Source organism: Prionailurus bengalensis, chromosome A1 (assembly GCF_016509475.1).
Source record: "Prionailurus bengalensis isolate Pbe53 chromosome A1, Fcat_Pben_1.1_paternal_pri, whole genome shotgun sequence".
NCBI classification, from domain to species: domain Eukaryota; kingdom Metazoa; phylum Chordata; class Mammalia; order Carnivora; family Felidae; genus Prionailurus; species Prionailurus bengalensis.
In genome coordinates this window covers 170,728,165-170,750,503 of record NC_057343.1, presented here as the reverse complement: position 1 = coordinate 170,750,503, position 22,339 = coordinate 170,728,165, and the positions used below count along the sequence as shown (strand labels likewise).

Genomic DNA, 22,339 nt, shown 5'->3' with positions numbered 1-22,339 from the left:
TCATAATTGTAAGTTAATTAACTAGGTAAATGTGTTATACATACACAGTATTAAAGTCTTAAGGACATGAGTTCAGGCCATCAACCAGCTAAGCTTCTCAGTCTATTCAAATGTTTTCCTAGATGATAACAAGTGTTCTCTCCAGATTAAGAGACAATATGAATGGCTACAACTCAGTTCTAGAAACAAGCCCCTCGATCTAAGTTTATTTTTATTATCTACATAGCTATCTTTATTAGGCTGTCTGAACCTACAGAATAAAAGTCATGTTTTCCATCAGCTAAAACCTTATATGTATTACAGCACACTGAAGAGTCCTAATTAAACTGAGGGAATGCCACAAATCAATGTTTGTATCCTAAAGGCACACACACAGTTTTCTAATGAGATAAGCACTAAGTACTGATACAGTATTCCCCAAAGCTTTCTCAGGATGTATAAAGCTGTTTTGTTTAAGGCAAAACAAGACTACACACGGTAAATAAGTTTGGGAAACACTGGGTAAAGCAAAATTTTAATGTTTCACCACTTCAGCATTGTGGGATTTCTCAGAGCCTCTAATTTGCTAACATGCCCTTATCCTATTATTATCAAACAGTTCAGAGAACATCACTTAGAAATCAGTTTTCTCCTTTGTTATCATTACTGCTGTTCAAAGCTGGTATTATCATGTTTGTTTCAATGAATAGTTTGATCTATATGTTTGGACCCTCATACTCACCCTTTGTTCATTTTTTTCTACCTACCTTAATTACAAGGTATAAACTGGCAGAATTTTAAATCTTTGTGTAGCTGACCTCATTACCATTTCTTCTCTTTTACATAGCCACATTATCCACTTTTAAGCTGAACATTCATCACAAAGTGTCCAGTCTAACTCATTTTTTCATGCCATGATTAGAATTAACCTTCAAATAGCCATGAGGTATTCTTGCTCTCCACGTTATCATTTTATAAACATTCAATCTACTGTTGAGAGAGCAGTAATGTAAGTATGAATCACCCTTAGATGGCAGAAGAGAAAGCTAGAAGGGTCTGGATCCCTGTTAGCACTGTGGAGCTGCCATACCTGAACCAAGGATCTGCAGAGTTCTTTCATACGGCATAAAAGAACAGAATTTATTCAGTTTCAAGTTGTTATTAGTAGCAGCCAAATGTAATCCTTAACTCATACACTTGTTCACAGGGACACTTCTGCCAATATCTGAATAAACAGTCAACAGTCCAAGAACAAGAGAACACCCAATGCTAGCTGCTTCTTTGTTTGTAATTCTCTAACTTGTGTTTTGAAATTTTCTACTTAAAATGTCTACGCTAATGACTTGATAATTGTGTATGACTTTTCAATGAAGTGTGAAGTGCTCGCAAAGCAAATTTACAAATGTCAAGTACAATTTGAGAATTATTGTGTCTTTTTTCTCTAAGATGCAATTTTGCACGGCATGTTTTCATACGCTAAAAGCGTAACCAAACATATGGAAGAAATAATGACAGGACTTCTGGAAAGGTTATGAGACAGAAAATGTCCTGAAGCAAAAACTCTATGACCTGTACCCAAGTCTCTTTCAATATGGCAGCCAGAGAGAGCAGGTATACAGTGCAGGAGAATGACTTTTTATTTCCTCTTAGAAACTCTGCTCTGAATCTAAGCACCTTCACTTCTAAACTCTCAATAAACCAAGAAGGCAGGAGCAGGTGAAAAGGAAAAAATGGAGGATCGGACCTTACTTTTATTTTTTTTTAATAGTTTATTGTTATACACGCTGTTTTTGCAACTTTTGTTTTGCTTTTGTTTTGTTTTACAATACATCTCACAGAGATTTTTGAATCCATATATTAAGTGTGTCTTTATCCTTTCTTTGTGTTAGTATTAGTATTTCATTATATAAATAACTTTTTTCTTTTACTTATGCTCTTAGATCAACATGTAGCCACAACATATATTTAAAACGAATACTTGTTTCTAACAAAACAAGGACTAATTTCATAGTACTCTCAGTATATTAGTAAAATATTTTCCAATGAAAAATATTTCTTCAGAAATTTTATTTTAGAAAATATTCACTTATAATAATAAATGTATTTGTTTTGCAGGGAAACCAGATTCAATAACCTCTAAATGCCTCATAGGATGGGGGTTGTGAGGGCAGGGAAGGAGAGTGAATCACCCATGATCTGGGGGAACAGTGGATGGAGAGGGTGGTGCAGACCCTAAAAAGCAAGTTAGTTCGTCTGATCCCATGACTGAACTATTATCATGGACCGATTCCAAGGCCATTTGCTTTGCCTGCAAATGGTTTTTAAGTTTTTGAGGATCTGACCTTACTTTCAAAAATGACTTCTGTGAGCGAAAAACCAGTATCACCATCCATTGAGTGTTTCCCACTTTAAGCCCAGCTCAACCTCAACGGATGCCAAATATATTTGCCACAAGAAAACTGAGACTATATCAAGATATTACCTTGAATGTATTCTCAAGGACTGAAGTCAACTAATGAAACCTCAAGATTTTTCCCCCCAAAGAGTCAAAATATTGTAACTAAAATCTTAATTAACACTTATTACGATTAGTAATATCAGTTGTGGATCAATTTTTAATGTTGACTTTATGTGCTGTATACACTTCACATATGGGAGCATTTATTTCAAAAAGAGTCACCTTTTAAATCTATATTATAAGAAAATAAGAGCATATTTTAACAATTTTAAAATATTATCAAAGCACACCATTATCGATAGGAAAAAATCTTGAAGAAAAAATAATCTAAATCAGTGAAACAATAGTCAAAACTCCTTCCCCAACATAGGAATCTTCTCTACACTGATCCTAATGAATGGTAATCTAAACTTGGGCATGATGGTGAAAATCTATCCTAAAAGGTAAGCCTTTCCATTATTGGGAAGCACTATTTTACAAAGTCCCCTGCTGTTCTGAGCTAAAACCTGTACTCACTGTTTCCAATTCTGCACTGTGAAAACACCTGAGCTTCTACTCCCTCACTCATCTTCATAAACTTTCAGAGAGCTGAAGATGGCTTTGATATCAATACCCAGGCCATCCCCTCTCATCTCAAGTCCTTATATCATCCATCCATATATATCAAGGTTGCAAGGCTCTTCTACTTGCTGGGTATCTTCTAGGCTGATTTTTTTGGTCAATGTCCCTCTAAAAAACAATGAAGTATCTGAGAACAATCGGATATGAAACGGAAATGAAGCTGCTATACAATGAAGTGTGGCTCTTTATCTCCCTGAATTATAGCTATGATCCATTTGATACCAAATCCTTGGTCAAGAAGGTAACCCCAATTACCACACAATATGTAAGAAAAAACACAATCAGTTTTATATTAATGTGTCAGTACTCCATTTGCAGAAATGCACTGCAATAAAAAGTTAGAACAGCTAGTATAACATCAAGAGGTTTCTTGAAAAATGCTTTGAAAACTGATGTTTTTCTATAGCAATACTTATAATGCATATCATTAGTAATATGGTCTAATGTACATTAGCAACTTCATCAAAGATACAAGCCTGTGACCCAAAATTTTTAAAAACTGTTTTGTAATCAATTTTTTTCAACGTTTATTTATTTTTGGGGACAGAGAGAGACAGAGCATGAACGGGGGAGGGGCAGAGAGAGAGGGAGACACAGAATCGGAAACAGGCTCCAGGCTCTGAGCCATCAGCCCAGAGCCTGACGCGGGGCTCGAACTCACGGACCGCAAGATTGTGACTTGGCTGAAGTCGGACGCTTAACCGACTGCGCCACCCAGACACCCCTATAATCACTTTTTAAATAATTATATTACCTGGTACCATAATCCACAACCACCCAATCTTTTGCAGTTCCTGTGATAGCATCATGATGTTGAAATAGTCCCAAATTTCTTCTGGCTTCTGTCAGTGCCGTGTAATGGGATGATGAAAGAAATTTACTTATCTTGTATTTCTGAGCTTGTTTCAGGGCGAAATAGTAAAGAATTTCAGCAGCCCTAGTTGCATAAAACAGTCATTAATTTTTATTTCAAAACAAATATTGACTATTTAAAACATGTGGTACTGATACATTTTCAAATGTGGTTTTTCAAAAACCCACAATTTCAGTGCTATTTATTAAAAAAAGATACTGATAATAAAGATTTCTATAAGACCATCAAGGTATCCATCTAATAAATCTAAAGCATTGATCATCAGAGAACATCACGTCTAAATTGATATAAAGGGCCCTTGTTCTAGACGTTCCTGGAAAGAAGCCAGTACCCACTGGCAGCGTGATATTTTTTCACTATGTTCTACGTAAGTTAAACCTATCTCAACACAGCAGTAAGAAGTGGTCAATGGTTTCTGTCCTTTCTATCTCCAAGATCAACACAGACACAAAAGATGAACGTCATCATCAGAAAGCCATTTACTCTCACATATGTACATTAAAGGAGAGATGGTGTGGAGATACATGGTCACATGGGTGGGAAAGTAACAGTAAAGCAGACGCAGAAAAATGATGGCTTGACAGCTCAGTGACAATAGCTAGTCTAAGTGTTGAATGATAACAATGTAAGTGTTGAATTCAACAATATAAACTGAAAGATGATAAAACATATGCTGTCTTTTCTCATTTATTTAAAAAAAAAGCACTTCAGCTTAAGAATAGTTTTTGAGCAAGAATATGGGGATTTATCATTTTAACACTTTTTTATTATTTCATCATCAGAGGATATGGTTCAAGATAGGCTTCAAAAGAAGTTCTTTGAAAGGAGATATGGCTTGATGAAGTAAAAAATGTAATAAGGCTCTTTATGCCAAACGTATTAAGGATAATGGAGAGAAAATCAAGGCGATATATAAATGCATAAAGATATAGGGAAAAAGAAATGTGAAGTACTTAAAAAAAAAGAATTCCTTTAAATTTTGCAATAATTAAAGGTTACTAAATAATCTCCACTTTTAAATTCTAACCCTTCTAAAATTCATGGCATGAGAAACACTAAATTTGAGTGAAAGAAACTGTATATATGTTCATATATATCCACAGCACATACTCCTGGTTTTGAAAAGAATACACACATATAAGGATATTCCAAAATGTAAAAATGGGATTTAAAAATTATTTTCTTCTTTATACTCTTCTATTTTATCCAAGTATTTTTTTTTACAAATAAGCTATAAGATGAAGTATTTATTACCACACAATAAACTTATTTTCAAATAATTACGTTTTGAAATTCACAATTAAATGGTTTTTTGTTGTTTTATTTTAAAGCAGAATTTCCAAAATATATTACCAGCCCTAAGTACTTCCATTTTAAGTATGCTCAATAAATTAAGATTGAAACCACATTTCGTAATTGTCACTAAAAAATAGGTGACACTTTCAAAAAATGCAGTGGTCCAAAAGAAATCTCTATATTACTTAGTACTTTCTCTGTTTTTATCATGGATAGTTTAGAATAACATAATAGATAATTATATTCTATTGGGTAGAAATGCATAAATTTCTCTAATATAGAAATACTATTTTATTACAAATACAATTAATATGTATTCTTTTTGCACATTTGTGAGTATCCCAGAAAATAGTCAAAGATCAGGTTTTTGAAATAATGGTAATGACACTTATGGTAACAGTAAAAATAATAAAAACATACTGTTATACCAAAGTACAACGCTTGAAGAAATTCATGATTTTTATAAAAAGGCTTTCCAAAATGTACTGTTTCTACCAGTATATAGAAGAAAGTAGGTGTGACATTACTTTTTAATACTGAGATTCGTCATGAAAATTAATCATCATGAATTCATGATCTGAACGAAGTTGAAAGTGAACTTAACAGGAAAATAAATTAACCTCCTGAGCTACATACACATAGAAAGAGCCTCATGAGTTGCTGGGGTGGTTAATCTTTACCAAAAAACACCAAGACTCAGTTACTTACACTGTCACACTCCTCACTATGACAGCTGCTAGCCACATGTGGTTATTTACACTTAAATTAGTTAAAATTAAATGAAATTAAGAGTTCATTTCCTTAGCCACACTGGTCACATTTCAAGTGCTCAACAGTTACACGTGGCTAGTGGCTACATACTAAACAGTGCAGAAAAGAGAGACAAAATATTTCTATCACTGCAGAAAGTTCTACTGGACACTGATGAAAAGCTCTACTGGATAATGATAGTTTAGAACGTTTTTATTTTCTACCAACTTTTCTGCCTTTTCCATGTCACTGTACTTTTTCAGCTTATCACTCTGCCTCCATCAGTTCTCATCTCTTTCAAGTTTTGTTCTTCTAAGCAGAAAATCATACCTATAAGAAATATATTTCTAATAAATAAGAACTGAGACGGAGCCTCTAAAGTTCTCCTACATATAAAATACATTAGTTTTGGATAATGTACTTTGAGGCCCACATTTTGGCCACTGAGGGGCCATATTTGTTCCTTTTGACCCTTGTTCTGATTGCTAATCTTCAGACACACATGCTGATGCCAATGTGTGCAAACAATACAGGTGTGCAAACAATACAGGTGTGCAAACAATACAGGTAATTAATTACAAACATATAAAACATAAAATATAGGAGAAAATCTAATTACATAAACTGCTTTTCCTTCCAGAACAAAACCCATGTAATAATTTGATTATGCTTTGGAGACATATCTGATTACATTAAAATTTCGCAATTACATTAAACACATCCTAACACTGCATAAATTTCATATATTATGCAAGACTCTACAAAAAGGCTATGATAATACAAAAGAGGTGAATAATTAATGTAGCTATCTAAACATAAATGTACCTTAAATGGGATTCCAATATCCTATCCATTCGCTTGTAAAAGGGTCTGGATGTAAAGTAGCCACTCCAGTAATGATCATCTCGGTCAGCGTAAGTGAAAAAATCTCCACTTAGAACAGGGAACATTGATTGGCTATTCTTTCCACTGGTTACATCTTCTTTATCCAGTGCATCAAAGTAATCTGATAAAGTTCCAAACTGTATCTAATGAAAAAAAAAGTTACACTTCAATTATTCATCTCTACCTTAAAATTACATCTAGCACTGAAAGGAGAAGTTAATAATAAATATTTAAGATGTGCTTCCACGTTAAGATGAAAATCTAGCTCAGATTTTACCAAACTCAAAAGCAGGGGGGAAATACACAGTGACTCTTTCTTTTACTTGCATCAAGTCCCAAATTAAATTAAAATAAAACTGATATACCTAAGGGGTTAGAAGAGCTATTTAGATATACCAATTTGGGAATCTGATTAACTCCTTACAAATCTCCAGAATTTCAAAATATGCAGGGGTCATGGCATAGAATTATTCAGAGATGAATGAACGCTGGGAGGAAGCAGAAAAAATAAAACATTTCATTTACATATATTTAGCTATAACATTTTGAGCAAAATGTTCCAGAAGTCTGGAATAACAGTTTTGTTAAGCATTTTCATAGGTCTTATGCACATACACTCTCCTGGCCTCCCCATCTCCCTAGTTTGAGCTCTTATAAGGGAGACTTCAAGAACAGCAGATCATTAAAAATAAACAAAACGGGGGCGCCTGGGTGGCTTGGTCGGTTGGGTGTCCGACTTCGGCTCAGGTCATGATCTCACAGTTGTGAGTTCGAGCCCCGCGTCAGGCTCTGTGCTGACCGCTCAGAGCCTGGAGCCTGTTTCAGATTCTGTGTCTCCCTCTCTCTCTGCCCCTCCCCGTTCATGCTCTGTCTCTGTCTCAAAAATAAATAAACGTTAAAAAAAAAATAAACAAAACAAAACAAAAAAGCGACTTTCTCTACCAGCAGGTAACACTGAATAGAAGTAAAACACAAAGAGTGACAAGAATTGAAAGGTTGACTGCTCAAACGAAAAGGTCTTCTGACTAATGATTTAAATTACCAGAACATAAATCCATTTTTATGAGCCCAAACTATTCTATAAATCAAAGGAAAAAAGAAACATTATACCAGACTATGTAAACAGATATTAAAAGGCATGGTTTTTAGAAATAAACAGAGAATTTAACAGGGAATGTATTTCTTTGAGTAACAGTAACATGCTAATTTTGTTGTTTCCTACCTTACACACACACACACACACACACACACACGCACAGAGAGAGAGAGAGAGAGAGAGAGAGAGAGACTAAAACCATTTTGATTCAATGTGGCAGAAAAATAAGAGTAGTTAACAACAGTGAGTAGCATTCTAGTAGAGTGGTTAAGAACAGCACAGAACCTGGATCCAGGTGGAATGGAATTAAATTTCATCTCTACCACTTACCTAACATGTGGTTTTGAGCATATTATATACTGTCTCTGTGTCTTTGTTACAGATAATAGGGTCTAAGTAAAATGCTTAGAAATACAACTGGCAAATAATGGTGTAAGTTTTAGCTATTATTCTTCTATTGTCAAGGCAAATTTCAACTGGAAACACAATGATATTAGAAAGACAAATATAAGTTATCAGAATATAATTGTGACACAATATTTTATGACAGCAAAATAGATGATTTTAAATATTTTAAAATATTTTAATTAATTTTTGTATTAGCCAAGATGAATATACTTCTTTCCTGGCAAATTCCCAGGGCAAAGTTTATGTAAGTGGCCTGGTGGGCTTTCTCACAAACTTAATTCAGTCTCAAAGGACTGAAACGTAATCCTTCATGCTGAGGTTTCAAAAGAAATTATTTAAGACTAAATTTTTCTTACAGAACCTTTTGGTAGCTCAAATAAAGTACATATTTGGGATTCCTAAACAAATAACTAAAAAAATAGTCAAATATTTTTTACATTAAAAGGCAATAAATAATATCTTAAACATAACTTTAATATTAAAGATCCTCAAACTCCTCTATCTGGACAACATACAGGAAACTTACATAAACTGTAAAAAAAAGTGATGATCAATAGCAAACTGACTCTCTTGGCTAGTTCAAGGTCCGTTTTTTAGCCATCTATATTCAATTACTTACTTTTGTTTTTCCTTTCACTAAAAGAAAATAATAAATGTAAGCTTCCAGCTTAGACAAAATAACTTCAAATACCCTACAGAGAAGAGACATAACTAGATAAATCACAAAGAAAAAAAAAAAAACCACCAAAAAAAAAAAAAAAACCCACTTTTGTTTGAAAGGTATCTAAGGGCAATCAAAGCAGCCAACACTTGAATGCACAAATTCTGGAAAGAAAGGAAATGCAGGAGGGTTACTGTGTACAAGGTTAGAATGCAAAAGTTAATTACACTTTTTATACATGGACTATACCATGTTCATGGATGGCCTAATATGGATCAATATTCAAATTGATCCATAGGTTCAAAGCAATGCCAATCAAAATCCCAACTTTTTTTTTGGGTGGGGGGGGGGTGGGCAGAAGAAAGAAGACTTATGCTATCAGACATGAAGATCTATTCTAAAACTACAGTAATTAAGACAGTATGAGATGAGTCAAACAGACAAAATTGAATACAGTCTACACAAGATCCACACAAATATAGTTTCATGCATAATGAATGACAAAGATGATGCTACAGTGTAGTGGCAAACTGGTCTTTTCAATAAATAGTGGTAGATATCCATATGGGCAAAAATGCCCTTTGATCCCTACCTTCATAAAATTCATAAAAAATCAATTCCAAATACATTACAGACCTAAATGTTGAAGGTAAAGCAATAAAGCTTCTGGAGGACAACTTCATAAGAAATATATTTTCATGACTATGAGGTATAAACAGAAATTTCTTAAGTAGGACACAATAAGCACTTATCATAAAGGAAAATACTATTATATTATATTTAATTAAAATGAAGGATTTCTGTTTATCCAAAACAGTATTAAGAAAAAAAATAGGCTTACATAGTGGGAGACAATATTTGTAAAACTTTCATCTGAAAAAAAAAAAGAGTCAAAGGAAAACATATATAAGAACTATAAATGGTACAAAAAGACAGATAACCCAATTTAAGGAAAAGTCACCAAAAGTTTTAAATAGGCACTTCACAAGAAGGTACCTAAATGGCAACAAACTTATGAAAAGAGGTTCAACCTCATAACTACCAGGGAAATACAAAATAAAACAATCACATCTATCATAAAATATAAAAAATGAAAAACAATCATAAGTATACAAAGTCTGAGAAGTAGAGCAACTGAAATTGTCATAAAATGCAACAATTAATGCAATCTATTTTGGAATACTGTTTGGCAATATCTGCTGAAGCTCAACATGTGCATACTCAATGACCAAAAATTTCCATCCCACTTTATACCCACATAAACTCACACTTATGTATATCAAAGCATGCACAAAACATTCAAAACGGCTTTATTTATAATAGACAAAAATTGGAAAACAACCCAAATATCCATCAACAATACAATGGACAAATTGTATCATATGGATACTAGAGATATTATACGGCATTAAAAATGAATATGATGCTACATGCAACAATATGGATGAATGTGGCAAACACAACCTGGAGCAAGGAAATCCAGACACAAAATAACAGATACTTAAGATCCCCTTCTTGTGAAATTTAAAAAGAAACAACACTAATCATGATGACAGAAGGGAAAATAAGCTTACTTTTGTTAAGAGTTGGCAATGATTTGAAGGGGATTTAAGGGACTCTTCTGGATGCTATAAATGTTCTATGTCTGAAACTGGATGGTGATTGCATGGGATTTTTTTAATTTGAAGAAATTCTCTGTACACATATGGATTTGTGCATATCTCCTATGTATGTGATATTTCAATTTTTAATTACTTTAAAAATTGCCCTAGTGGACAAAGGAGGAAATGGGTAAAATACTAAAATCAGGACTTAATTCTGAAGAATCAGGTGGTAGATCCTTTTGTAGACCATAAGAACATTCGCTAGGAAGATGTATTTAGGGATAAAATACCCATATACATATGCCATCTCCCAATCAAGTGTTCGTATATGAGCTTTGTCTTCGAGGAGATTAAGGAGATGATTTAAACACAGACCCCATGCACAGAGTTCATACTTTGGTAGAGAGTCAGTTGTAAATATCTTGAATATACTTGATATTTTATTGAAGTTTATCTATTTGATACTATTTAAGTTTACTTAATAAACTTGAATTCTCATGACATAGCATGTGGCCTATCATCAGCTTTCTAATCTTCTAAACAGTAACATATGCTTCCTAAACAGAAGCATCTCAGCCCTATGAAAGAAAAAGAGAAAACAAGAATAGTATTAAGAAAAGAACAATGGAGCAACTCATTAAAAAGTGTATTATGCTGGGGCACCTGGGTGGCATAGGTGGTTGGGCGTCTGACTTTGGCTCAGGTCATGATCTCACGGTTCGTGTGTTCAAGCTCCATGTCGGGCTCTGCTAACAGTTCAGAGCCTGTAGCCTGCTTCGGATTCCGTGTCTGCCTCTCCCCTGCTCACACTATGTCTCTCAAAAATGAATAAATATTAAAAAATATATATTTTTTAAATAAATAAAAAGTGTATTTTGTTAAAAGAAACTGTTGTATATTTTACCTGAAATCTAGGTTGGTATGATTTATAAGGCAGATTTTTTAAAATTTAAATCCAAGTTAGTTAGCATATAGTGTAATAATGATTTCAGGAATAAAATTTAGTGATTCATCACTTACATATAATGTATAAGGCAGATTTTTTTAAATTGCTTTGCTAATTTTCATTATCCATTTAAAATATTCATAAATTCTTATCACAGAGAAAAACCTCACCTTAGGAAATTAGAAAGCTGATGACAGGCCACATTCTCTTCCTTTCTACAGTATTTTCACAGATATTCTACTGTCTCATGGGTTAGTGTATAAATATAATAAATACACTGGGTAATTTTCTTACAGAGTCTAATATATCACTCTTGTTTGAATGGTGACTCACGAAACATCTGCTAAAAAAAAAATGCTTTTATGGGATCAGGAAAATGTGAATCTATCTGGATATATGGTATTATTGAATTATTAATTTTGTGATGTAATAATGGCATTATGATTTCATTTGTAAAGTCCTTATCATTTAGAGACAGATACTGAAATGGTTACAGATGAAACTACATGACATCTGAGGTTTCCTCCAAAATCATCCCGGGGAGAAGGGGGAGGGGAGAGTGAGACACAGCTGAAGCTGAAGAGAGTGACCTAGAATTGAGCCATGGATATTGGGAAGGCAGGGTGAGGTTGGGGGGTGGTGGTACTTGAGTCGTTCTCAAAACTTTAGGGTACGTTTTAAATTTTCCACAAGGGGAAAAAAAGAGTGAGAACTACAGGCAAATAATTGATTGATTTTAGAAGTCTTCTCATCTAAGAAAAATGCTAGTGTATTCTCTGGACACAAGACATTCATTTGCAAAATTCAGGACATGTCCATCTGCATCTGCCAGTCACACTACTAAATCACCAGGATGCAACTGTCGGAGAGAAACAAACTTTCAATGCCGGTAGAAAAACAGGACATCACTGAAAAATGAACTTCACGCCTTATGTGTTTACAGCCACTTAAAACTCATGCCTGTTTAATTCTATGGGAATGGGGAGAAAGGGATCACTTCAGAAACACAACTATAATACTAGAGAATTCTCCTCTGTAAGAACTACAGGTTTACATAAGGACCACATATTCAAGTAAATATTGAGATACGGGAACAAGAAACTAAGGCAACTGTGTTTTAGCCTCACGTAATAATGAGGCCTCAACTTCAAATGCACTTTCATAATTAAATATTTTCTCATTACCTTAACATTATACTCAGGATGAGAATTCATATAATCAAAAAGCAGCTGGTAATTCTTAAACTGATGATCCCATTCTGTGCGTTCACAGTAGCGAAAATCATCTCCCAGCGGGGCCAGGAGAACTGTGGTACGGAAGAGCTTTGACTTTTTTCGGTACTGGTCGAGAAGCATCTCAGCCCTACAAAAAAAAAAAGGGAAAAAAGGAACAGTAGTAAGAAAAGAACAATGGGGCAACTCATTACAAAGCATATTATGTTAAAAGAAATTGTATATTTTACCTGAATTCTAGGTTAGTATGATCTATAAGGCAGATTTTTGAAAACTACTATACTAATTTTCGTTGTCCACTTAAAATATTCATAAATTCTTATCACAGAGAAAAACCCATAGTTTTTCTTATCCTTAGAGAAATAAAGTCACAGACCAACTTTGGCATATAATTACTAGGAACATCAATGGCCCTCCTGAAGCCCAGGCACAGATATTGGATCCTGGACAGCCTGTGTTTTAAAATGATTTGGTCCAAAAAGACAATAAGGATTTCTCATCTACATAAACTTTGAAGTTTGCTTTGATTTAACATCTCTTTCTCTAATTTAAGCTAAACTTGCCTGATTAAACATTAAAAAAATAGTTTGAACAAAACCAATTATAGAACCGTATTTCCTCTTCAAAAGGCAGAAAAACAACTCATTTAACACCTGCCATCAATAAACTCTGTATCTGTCACAGTGTCCTTCTCAGTACTGATCAACAAATCAAGCTTAGGAATTGAATTAGCTTTTCTGGATTCTACCTCCCTCAGCTCTAACCACCCATGACTCAAAAGGATAGCTAAATACTAAATGTGCTGATGTGCTTTTTTTTTATATTTCATATTCTAGTAATTCTGTAGGAAATCCTTTTGCCAAATGCTGAATTGGGGCAACATTTGAAGAAGACTATGAATATAAGGTATTTAAGAGGAATGGCTTACCAAAATGAAATTAAACAAGCAGATAAACTCAGAGTAGTTCTCAATGTTGTAATGACACACTTAAGAAATTAGTGATAAATCACTAATATGCTTTTTACCCAATGTTCCAATTTTCATTTCAAGGGTTATTCAGAAGTAGGTTCTAATTCACAATATAAAAACTTATGAAAGAAACTCAAAGAACACCAATGATGAAAGAGGTATTTTATAGCAATAGTTAAAAAAAACATTTAACTAAATTTAGAATCTCATGATCTTTCTATAATGATAGTCTCTGAAATTGCTTTGCAAATATTAAATTATTAGCAAAATTCGTAACTTGGTGAGTAAAATATAACCATAATATTCTTACAAAACATAGTTTTCTGAGATTAGCATGCAGTGGAGTACTTAATTCTTACTAATAATTTACGAATATTCCACACTTACCAAAACCAATTTTAGATTTTTACTTATAATTAAAAAATACATGTACAATAAGATTAATCAAACAGAAAGACAAATAAAATCAAAATAAATAAGTGAAGAAAACCAAACATATAAATCACAGATTATAAGATATACTATGTGACAGAGCATCCATCAGATCCCCCAGGCAACCAGAATAAAAAAAAAGTAAGTGATCATTTAAATGAATCCCAAGGTTTACTACTAGATATACCATATCTTGTGTATATACACATAAGACACATAACAGGAAAGAAATCACAAACATTAAACGTGCCTTTTCCATTTAGCATCTGTCCTCGCGCCCAGGCTCCTGCTCAGAAGGTGTCAACACTGAGAAAGCCAAGGAACCAACCTATACTACCTGGTAGACAGTAGATATTTATTAAATACATGGTACACAACTGACAAATGAACCAATGGATTATCACTCTGAAGATGTACAGCAGCAATCTGCTCTTCAATTCTTTCACCAGATTCGAAATGTCAACTTAACTAGAACCAAGAAAAAAATTCCCTAGAACATCCTACCATTTGACATGTAAATCATCATCATATGTAAAATATTGTGCATGAGAACAAAACCTCAACTTGATAAAGAATGGTGTTTCTTTATTTGGGAAGTAGAGAAACCTGCTGAACTAATAAACAGTATCAAGTGTATCACCTGTAAACTACAGTTCAATTTCATTTCCTTTAGGTTATTAAAACCAAGCACCACTAATCTGGAAGACCTGTGTTTGATCTTCATTCATCAAGAAGCAAAAAGGAAGGTGATGTCTGGATGTGAAGTAACCAGTAGAGTTAAGATTTCAAGACTTATAAGAAGTTTTTAAAAAAAATCTACTTAAGTATTAAATAGACTCTTTCATCTCTCTGCCCCCAGGTGTCCGGAAACCACTTGCAAAATCAGTGGAACTGACTGAGTGCAAAGTATGTTCCTGGGGGGCAATCTTTGAAGTGTCAGATGGGACACAGCCACAGGATTACACAAAATGGCTTTTTCCCCCCTAAAAATGCACTTTAAACAGATAGGAGGACCAAAAAAAAGAGGAGCCTCACAAGGCCTTTGGGTGCACTGAGAGTCCCCAACTGAAGCATCTGGCTGCCTTCAAAGAAATTCCCTATCTTTGACCTCCTGAGTGAGGATACTCTCCCCACCCTTACCTCTTCTTTTTCACTGTACCTTTTGCTACCTTATACTGGATTACTCTCCCATGCCTAACTAACCTAATCCCAGAAAGCAGGCTATTCACTGTTCCTCAGGGATTTTCATTGCTGTAGGAACCAGGAAAATGAAACCAGGTTGATTCCTAAACTTGGACACTTTAAAAAAAAAATTATAAATAGATTTTGCTAGAAGGGAACTATGGCTTCAAGAAGGCTGCCACGATAAAACACTTTTGTGTGTGCCACAGTGAGAAGCTCACAATGGAATATTTCATGGCCACAAGGACTCACTCAAGGCAGAGAGACCCAATCTCACCTTCCTCTTCCACACACGATTTTTAAAAAGCAATTTTTTAAAAATAAATAGACTTGACAGTACCTAGTGCAAAGATCTTATTTTATTTAAAAGGCTTTATTGTTGTGCTCTGCAATCACCTGGGGTGATTATGATGGCACTCTATTCTCATTTTTTTGGCCTGGAGACTTTTCAAAAGTTCCCTGGGTGATTTGGGTGACCGTGGTTGTTAAGTACTGACCTGCCTCACCCTTGCCCGTTTTAACCCTCCTGTGGAAGGTAGGATGCCTCGCTTCTTCTCAGTAAGCTGCGCTAGCATGGAGTTCCCTGAAACCATCAAACTTATGACTGGCAAAAAAACTGCACGTAATTATTGTTATATAATCCATGTATTACAATTTGATGAGTTTAAAAATATGTCTACACTTGTGTTACCGTCATGTTACTGAAAAATTTTTTAAGGATGACATGTACAAGAACCTAGGCAGAGTAGGTTTGTGGAAACCTGAAATACTAGGGTCTTAAAACTACGGTTAAAGAATGTTCTGGTTTATAGAGTTTATGGCTGTCATCATAGTTTAACTGTTTATAGTTTCCCATCTCACTCTCGAAAATTTCCTCATTTGCATAATAAATAACATGATTGATCAAAAAAACAAAATAAAAACCTATTTTACTTTTCTGGCATACATGAGTGGTTTACATTAAAACACAATGGTTTTTTTTTAATGTTTTTTACTTTTTTTGAGAGAAAGAGACCGAGCACAACTGGAGGAGGGGCAAAGAGAGAGAGAGAGAGAGAGAGAGAGAGGAGAAACAGTATGAAGCAGGATCCAGGCTCTGAGCTGTCAGCACAGAGCCTGACATGGGGCTTGAACCCATGAACCGTGAGATCATGACCTGAGCAGAAGTCAGATGCTTAACCAACTGGGCCACCCAGGCGCCTCTATATTATAACACAATGTTTTATTTATTTATTTTTTAATTTTTTAAAATGTTTTTATTTATTTTTGAGATAGAGAGAGACAGAGGGCAAGCGGGGGAAGGGCAGAGAGAGAGAGACACACACAGAATCTGAAGCAGCTCCAGACTCTGAGCTGTCAGCACAGAGCCCGACGCGGGGCTCAAACTCACAGACTGTGAGATCATGACCTGAGCTGAAGTTGGACGCCTAACTGACTGAGCCACCCAGGTGCCCCACACAATGTTTTATTTAAATGCATTACACGGCAATAATTTTTAAGTGAAGAGATTAAGCTTCATAAGCACCCAAATTTGAAGTATAGGTAACTAGATAGAATGAGATGCTTCTATCATTAGAGTAATTTTCTTCTTCTTAAAAGAGTGATTCATTCCTTTGATTTTTATTTAGATAAATATGTTTAAATATAAATATTCCTAATTAAAATTTTCTATAAGCCAAAAATGTCAGAAAGATTGAAAGAGTGTATTCATCAGAGCTGGGCAGCATTTACTATTATTGAAATTGTTATTAAAGGAACAGATAATTATACTCTTTATGTGTTCCATTTCAATAAATGTGTTTTTGCAGTTGGGTTGCTTTTCTTACCAATTTATACAATAGAGACCAGAAGTTTTATTATCAACAAAAGTATATGAAATCAATCAAACATAGTAGATGGTTTTTATAATAAGGGCAAAAGAGTTGGTAATAACAGGGTATTATAGGTTCTCCATTGTATATTGATCACCTATTGTTCATTTTCCATTAAATTTTAACACATAAAAAGCACAAAGCTCTGGCATTTTTAAGTCGCTTGAAATCTGGTTTGAATGAACACCTTGAACATGGATAATGTTGGCTACTGAACCCTTTAGCAATGAGCAGCTGAGTTGCTACTTTGTTCGATGGTGTCTTATGAAATGCACATTTTCATACCTCTTTTGGACATTTCCAGGATGTATTGTTTCTGGGGGGACTCCCCAGGGACAACCAAATCTGCCTCCAGGAAGCCGTTTAAAATCAAACTGGCAGCATATTTTAGGATCAGGTCCGCACGTATGAGGGATGTCATAGCTGTAGAAGGGCATCATGTGGCAAAAAATATCTGTGCCAGATCCCAGATCTAAAATAAAGAGCCAACAGACAAACCTGAATTTATAAATTCTGTTTTCCTATAACTGTTCAAAATGCCAGTACTTTCTACATACGTAATGCAAGTTCGACCCTAAATTCACAACCTACTAAACTACCAGTACATAAGCTTCCATGACATGTAACAACCACCAGGCTGAAGGAGGAGACTCACACCCCAGTCTCTACCTCCTCTATCTAAATTTAGCAGAGACTCATCATTAACCAGCATCCACTGACCTAGGAAGATACAAACCAAACCAAAGCCAAAGCCAAAGTTATGACTGGCTCATCCAAAATTATGGCCATGTCCATCCCTGGCTGCCAGCTCCTGCCCACCCACATCAGTAATGGGAGACACTGAGAAAGACCATTACATTAGCCACAGAAGAAGGGTAAGAAGAGATGAAGAGAATAAAAGGAGAAAAGGAAAAGTAGGGAGGCTTGTGAGAATACTGGGTAAATTCCTATCGACTTCTTGCTGTGAGGAGAAGGAAGTGCCACCAGAAGACTTCAGAGAGTCTCCCAGATGCTCACCAATAAAAAGCCAATGGTACTCTTCACCAAGAAGGCAGCACAGGACAAGTAAAAGTAATTTTCAAAACAAAACAAAAAAGCAAAACAAAAACCCACCAAGAATAAAAATAAAGCAAACGAACAAACAATATATATATATATGTGTGTGTATATATATGTGTGTGTGTGTATATATATATACACACACACATATACATATATACACATACATACATATATACATATATGTATATATACATGTGTATATATATACATATATATACATACATACATATATGTATGTATGTATAGATAGATAGATAGATAGATAGAAAGCAAGCACTAGTTCCTGATGCAGAATTGTTTTTATTTAAAACCTCAATGCCAGGAAGTGTTACCACTGCCCTTGAGAGGTCAGAAGCCTACCACCCAGTGAGTGCAGGATTTAACCAGGAGTTAAAAATGGTTATCTTTATAGACTCCTGACCTAGAAGTACCTCCCCGCCTTTACTGAAGTATGGATTTCTACTTTTCAGCAATGGGGATGTACTGCTTTCATAATAAAGACAGTTACAACAAATAAAAAATTAAAAGCAACATGCACATTTTAAAAAGTGAAAATACCTGCTTCATTAAGAACCAGAACACACAAAGCAGCTCAACGGAATTCCAACATAATTTTGAAATAACATCTTCAAATCTATCTGGTGAGCCTACAATACTCCGATTCTATCTCATACTCCATTTAGTTAAAGTCATTACCAGTTCTCTCCCAAATTTCAAAGCTATTATAATCTGTACTTTTCTGTGCTGTAAGTTGTTTCGCTGAATCAGATTCCAGTGTGACATCATGGATGCTGGTCACTAATACCTGCTCTCAACACAGAGGCTGTCACAATCCCAGACACTGATGGCACCTTCTCTTCCTTCTTCCTATAGATCGAAGACACACTCCACATCCCACTGCTTCACCTCACCCCATAATATTTAGCAACTCATTTTCACATTGCAGTTTATCTGCTGCATTTGATGTTGTCTTTTATCAAATTAAGACTGTAATTTCCTTACAGGCAAGGGAGTTTTCTGTGTTTTTTCCAAGCATGGTATTAAGTACATAGAAGTACTTAGTAATTTCTTGCTGATTGATATTTATGGACAATTTGAATATAGGCAACTGTTTAAGTAGGGCCTTTTCAAATTAACAATCTTTTTTTTTTTTTAATTAATATGCTCTTTGCATTTGATCCAACTATACAGGATATAACCCCCTACAAGTTCTTGTTTTCCCTCCAGGTTTTTATTTTCCAGAATAAAAAATGATACAGTTAATTTCTTTCCTTACTGAAAAAAACAGCAGTACATATAAGGGAGTTACTGTCTAGATTTACAAATGATTTTTTGAGAACACTCGGGAGAGAGCTAAATTACACAGGAAAGAAAATATGATGTAATACAGTAATTCCTGAACATTGTTTTAGCAACAAAATCCTTTTTGCAGATGAAATCTTAAGGAAAACTCAGTATCAGGATGGCAGTGAATACCAGGGAGGTAAAAGCCTGGGTTTGTGAACTACACAAAGACGGATTCAAACCTCACCTCTGTACCTACTTGCCCTTATGACTTTTGGCAAATGGCTTCACGTTCCTAGCATCCATTCCTTCACCATTTAAAAGGAATTATAAGAGAACTGAATTTAAAGGATAAAGATTCAGTGAGAGAGTGGACATAAAGCATACAATACAATGCATGGCCCATAATAAAAACTCAATAAAGAAGAAATAATAAAGTATTCTGAATTAAATGGGTGTTGGGAAAGGCAAAAATATCTTAAGAAGCCTAAATCTTGTCTTCTCCTCAACCCCCCACCCCCAGCCAAGAGCTGTGAAAGTCTGACCTTGGAACACCTGTGCACCCACAGACTACAACATGAGAACAGCAGTACAGATAACAGGAAGGCTGTTCTAGGAGGGCAGGATTAAGGTTTTAAAAGGCAATTCTTACTAGATGCAGAGACAGGAAAGACAGAAGAAGGAAACAGAGGCTGAACATGAAATAAATGACTGGATACAAGATATAACACATGTTCAACTTTGTATAAAACAGGTTCTTTTTAAAATAGAAAAAAAAAAGCATTTACAAAAGACTAATTCCTTACATTTATTTACTTCCTTTAGGCGTAAAAAAGAATCCACAATATTCTATAGATAAATATCTTCACCATTGCTTAAAAGAGTCTTAACACAAAAACTCTGGGGAATAAATTCTAAGAATCTGTGTCTTTAAGCAACCTAATTTTCAAGACTGACACTCTGAATAAAACCTGTAAAGCCTGAGTTCATAACCCTTATGAAATAACATCTAGGTCAAGGGAGACCTTCCACGTTCATCAAACCCTACATACCCCAATTCTGTCTCCAAAAAAATTCCAGCGTTTTATGCAATGCAAAATGTTTTTTAACTGCATAATGAACTCTCTGAATAAGCATGTGAGAAAATCCAGCCCGTTTAAGAAGATAAGCCATTGTTGGGGAATGTCCAAAAGGATCAATAGACCAACCAGACCGAGGTTTCACTCCTGTTGATAAAGAAAATAAGTGTTATTTTTTTAACTGACAATGACATGAAAAGAAGTCACATTACCGTCAGAGCCATCAGAGTTTTGTGGTATTCCAGGTCTGAGGACAAACGATCTGCCCAGCATTCATTCCCCTTTAGCAAACACTCCCAGCAGGGCTCCCAGAGGAAAGGATCCTGGCCCTGTCATGTCCTCCCAGGCAGGGGAATCGCACAGTAGGTTAATCAAGGAGCTGAAAGAAGTACTCTGCCATCTTTAATAGGTATTAGCAAGCTACTGCCATGCAGGGAAGCTGGAGAAACAAACAGGACCTAACCCCTGCCCTGCCCTCTAAGACCTCACAGTCTTGTTTTGCTTTGAGTTGGACAACCCAGCAACTTGATGTTACAGAATAAAGAAAAGTACGCTAACTCATTTCAACTTGTACTCCTCAATCCCAAGTTAAGGAATTTGTAGGCCATCTTTCATACTTCACAACAGTTCTGTATCATCTTATTATGCAGTGGCAGAACTGGCCCAAATAACTGTTCCGTATTTCGTTAAATCTTAAGACATTTTGATGTTGGTGCTTTCTCTCCACCTAGAAAGGATGAATGGAATTTTTCACAATTGACTCACATCAATTATAAGAGCTATCGACTAAAGATATACCTCGATTTCTCCAAGGATACAATGTAAAAAATAAACATAATAAATGCAAAGACTGGATTAATGAAATATGATTATTTACCTGGCATTATACAAACCTCATCTTTTATTTATTCAGTACACTCAAAGAAAACTTCTACATACAACCTATATAAATCTACATAAGTAGTATTACCTTGTGCATTTTTTTTTTACTCAAACACCAGTTTAGCACCTTCCATAAACCTAAGGCTATGAGAGGTTCTAGGGTTAAAACAGGAGTTAATCCTGATCCTAACAGCACAAAGTATCATGCAAATAGGTATAACAAAGAGTAGCAGAAAAGAGAGGAGAGGGAAGAACTCTGGAGAACAATCCTGAAGATGAACAGAGATGAGAAGCCGGCAAAAGAGACTGATAAGAAAAAGTCAGAACTCTCAGAGGGCCAAGAGCATCTGTCAAAACTCAAAGAACTGCCCACGTATTTTTGCATTTCACATATGTAATTTACCTCTAAAAATTGTAAAGAAATCCTGAACCCTATTTAGTATTTTTGGGTTTTTTCTGGTGAAAATTTTTTAACAAATTCTGGAGCTGCTTTTCATGCATTCTGAGATTGAGCAAATTGAGACAAGGGAGCCAAGTTTCACACTGTTAAGAAAAGCAACTACAGAATATGTAAATGTGGGAGAGCAGGATGTACTTTGTGATCTTGAACTGAAACATGAGGTATCAGTACTAACTTATGGCTTTATAACACACACATGTGTGCGAGCCTGCACAAGAGGGCAAACATGACCTCTTTATAAAAGTTTGGATTTGTTTTATGCTACACTTTTACCTCAATTTGCTCCTTAACTCCTCCTAAAAAAATA

At 35.0% G+C, this 22,339-nt stretch overlaps 1 protein-coding gene across 1 annotated transcript in view; it reads right to left on the bottom strand.

Moving 5' to 3' along the window:
- The window catches only part of MAN2A1 (mannosidase alpha class 2A member 1), a 167,154-nt gene that overhangs the window by 81,540 nt on the left and 63,275 nt on the right, over nt 1-22,339 (bottom strand). Inside the window, exons 6-10 of the mRNA XM_043595195.1 lie at nt 20,664-20,837; nt 17,551-17,737; nt 12,763-12,940; nt 6,804-7,006; nt 3,813-3,995 (exon numbers count right to left, since the gene is read on the bottom strand). Of these exons, the coding sequence (XP_043451130.1) occupies nt 3,813-3,995; nt 6,804-7,006; nt 12,763-12,940; nt 17,551-17,737; nt 20,664-20,837 (925 nt within the window). The remainder of the gene's footprint in view (nt 1-3,812; nt 3,996-6,803; nt 7,007-12,762; nt 12,941-17,550; nt 17,738-20,663; nt 20,838-22,339) is intronic.